Source organism: Microtus ochrogaster, chromosome 2, assembly GCF_000317375.1.
Source record: "Microtus ochrogaster isolate Prairie Vole_2 chromosome 2, MicOch1.0, whole genome shotgun sequence".
Taxonomy (NCBI): Eukaryota; Metazoa; Chordata; class Mammalia; order Rodentia; family Cricetidae; genus Microtus; species Microtus ochrogaster.
The window spans coordinates 90,468,919-90,472,420 of NC_022010.1; the positions used below are offsets into that span (position 1 = coordinate 90,468,919).

Here is a 3,502-nt window from a genome sequence, read left to right on the forward strand (position 1 = left end):
ATTTGGGCATGAGGTTATTAGTTAATTGTATAAAGAATTGGTGACTATGATAAACCTAAAAGTTTAAGTTTGTAGACAAGCCACATGACAGATCAATATCTGTCAAAATAATCTAGCTAGTCCTATTAGTAAATTAATAGCCCTTAGTCACTAAAGCTCTCCCTTTTTATTTCCCAACTCCTAAAGTAAGGGATGTCAAGGTATAGATCATTCTATGTCTAGAATATGCATATTTTATCATGGTATAAATGTACTATGGTGTTGATTAGAATTTTCCTCTTTTGTGTTTTTCTACATCATCTATCCTAACTTCTTTAATTGTTAAATTTATAGGTACCAATTGAGCCTGAAATTTTCTGTCCCTTCTCAATTATATATATAGTCATTAATTATCAATTTATTACATTTTCCCTCATTTGTTTTCTATGCAAAAATTATAACTTGACTTTTAAGTTGATTTCAGATATTGACAATCCTAACCACTGTATCTATACTTTATTATTTATTGATGTTTGGTAATCTCACTCATATATTTCATTGATATAATGCACATGTCTTATTTAATCTGTAATTGTTTTTATGAATATGTATCAGATAGCACAACAACAAGTGAAAGAAAACAACATAAGATTTTTATCATTATCTTGTTAATTGACAATGTCTTTAGATGACAGAATAATGCACATAATAACAAAGATAACTTTCAGTCTTACATAAAATATTTGAAAGTTATATATGAAATTAAAATAGAAATGGCATATTTTAAGAGGAAAATGAGATTAGAAGAAGGGGAAGAAAAATGGAAGAGTCTTTTAAAAAATGAGTATGTTCAGTGGGCATTTTACACTTCAGTGAAAATGCCGTTAGGTAAAACACTACATTGTATAGCCTCATTAAAATACAACAAAACATTTTATATGGAATTGAAAAAGAGACTTTTCACATTCAATTAGTATTTAAAGATGTTTCAGTATAAAATGTATTATACATTTTCCCTGTAAATTATGTATATAACCTATCAGTCACATGTATGTACACCATTTACATTAATTGAGAATAATAAGCATAAAGTCAAATCAAAAACTGGTTTCCAAGGCCTACTCTTTTAATTTTCAGACAACCGCATGTTAAAACTTTCTATATCAAAGTAGAAAATACTTTGTGTTTTCAGTATGGATTAAATGCAGAAACATTACACTTTCATATTTCATGATTACGGAACAAATGCAGCACATGAGACTGGAAAGTGATGCCATTCTCAGCAGTTTTATTCAAATTTTATGTCCCTTCCTTCTTTGCAGTGAGATTCCTGTGTGGATGTGATGGAAGGAAACAGGACCCTCCTGACTGTGTTTGTCCTCAGAGGAATAACAGATCGTCCAGAGCTGCAAGTCCCCCTGTTCCTGGTGTTCTTCTTCATCTATGTCATCACCATGGTGGGCAACCTTGGCTTAATCTTTCTCATCTGGAAGGACCCACATCTTCACACTCCCATGTACCTTTTCCTTAGAAATCTAGCCTTTACTGATGCTTTTATTTCATCCTCTGTGACTCCAAAGATGCTTATGAAATTTTTAAATAGGAATGACATGATATCCCTAGGTGAGTGCTTTGCCCAATTTTATTTTTTCTGTTACAGTGTAACTAGTGAAATTTTCCTCCTGGTAGCGATGGCCTATGACCGTTATGTAGCCATATGCAACCCTTTGCTCTATCTCGTGGTGATGTCCAAAAGACTCTGCACTGTGCTAATAAGTATGTCATATGTAATTGGTTTTGTAAACGCTGGACTTAATGTAGGCTTATTATTTAGACTGACTTTCTGTAAGTCCAATGTAATTGACCATTTCTACTGTGAAATCTTGCCACTCTATACAATCTCTTGCACTGATCCATCTCTTAATGCATTGGTGACTTTTATTATTGCTTCTTCCATACAAATCAGCACCTCTTTGACCATTGTAGTCTCTTATGCCCGTGTCCTATTTGCTGTCCTGAACATGAAGTCTAAGAGTGGCAGAAAGAAAGCCTTCTTCACCTGCAGTGCGCACCTGCTCTCTGTCTCTTTGTTCTATGGCACTCTCCTCTTCATGTATGTCAGTCCTGGGTCTGGACCAGGTAAAACCCAGGATAAAATGTATTCACTGTTCTACACAGTTGTGATTCCTCTGCTAAACCCCTTTATTTACAGTTTAAGAAACAAGGAAGTTTTGGGTGCTCTGAAAAAAGTCATAAAATTATAATCATTTTCAGAAAATTTCATAGTTCTACTACTTTCCCTTGTTTTTTGCAATGCATCATAATATTTTATCCTGTATTATGCACATAATTGAATTTTTATGTACTGTTAATTAAAAAATAAAAATTTAGACTGTGAATGGCTGTCTTAGTAATATGATTACCTAACAGTTAACAGGAAATTTAAAGCTAATCCCTGTTACTTGTTGTTTTGAAATTCATACTCACTGAGAAAAGTTACTTCATTAATTTCTTCATTAGACTGACAAACCTTAGTTTTTAAGATTTATATTAATTATCTTTGAATTTATTTTTATCGAAAAGCAAACTTAGGTTGTGAAATGATTTGTTTAAAACCTATTTTCCCTTTTATATAATTCTAGAAGAAATTACATATGAATTATAAATAATCCATTATTATACTATCATGCTTACGAAAATAGCAATTATTTAACATGTGACAAGGAATAACTATCAAACACTTGAAGGTGGTAATTTATTTAGATTTAAGAGTAATCTAAAAGAGATAAATTTATGTCATATTCATTGAAAGTTCTCAAAGCTAATGTATTGAAAATGAAAATGAGCATTTTTAATGTAACATAAACAGAAAATTTTCAATTGTATAAAACATCTATCTCTTTGCTACCTGTGCCTGTCTTTTGTTTTCACTTATTTCTTTGACTTTGAATCAGACACCTGGGTACATTTTCTAGCTAAGATCTCCAATGCATCTCATTAGGAGTAAGGTGAACAGATGCTCTGTACTTCATGTCTTGAGCCACATGAAGTCAACAGCATCATTTAGACATATTCTTGTTATGACTGTTTATAATTTCTCTGGATTTTGAAACAATATGAAAAAGAGGGAAACACGTTGACCAGTATCAGCTGCAAACATCATAATGTAGAATACATGAAAACATGACTATACTGTTTACAGACTTTTAAAGTCACTCTGTTACAGTGACTGTGAAAACGCCCCAGAAACTCTCATGTTGGGCACTTAGTTTTGAAATGGTGTCACTGTTTGGGAATACTATGGAAGTTTCAGTGGTGCAGCCCTGCTGGAGGAGGTTTATCAGCACAAGCAAGATTGAGTCTCTATATCCCTCCCCCACTTCTTTTTGTTTTTCCTGAGTGTGTATACAATGTGCCCACTGTGTAACCTCAGTCACACGGACTGTATTCTCCAGGAACCACAAACCTAATTAATGCTTTACATTTTACATAATGCAGCTCAGACAGAAGATTGGCAGCAGGC

At 33.0% G+C, this 3,502-nt stretch overlaps 1 protein-coding gene across 1 annotated transcript; it reads left to right on the forward strand.

The window, feature by feature from the left end:
* Nucleotides 1-1,319: 1,319 nt before the first annotated feature.
* Nucleotides 1,320-2,243, forward strand: LOC101988775 (olfactory receptor 5AC1-like). The gene has a single exon (XM_005345260.3). It carries the CDS (start codon nt 1,323-1,325, stop codon nt 2,241-2,243), a length of 921 nt encoding a protein of 306 aa, XP_005345317.1. The 5' UTR covers nt 1,320-1,322.
* Nucleotides 2,244-3,502: the final 1,259 nt, after the last annotated feature.

Bases quoted from the DNA above. Each gene is read 5' to 3' on its own strand.
- LOC101988775 (XM_005345260.3), top strand. From the start codon at position 1,323: ATGGAAGGAAACAGGACCCTCCTGACTGTGTTTGTCCTCAGAGGAATA.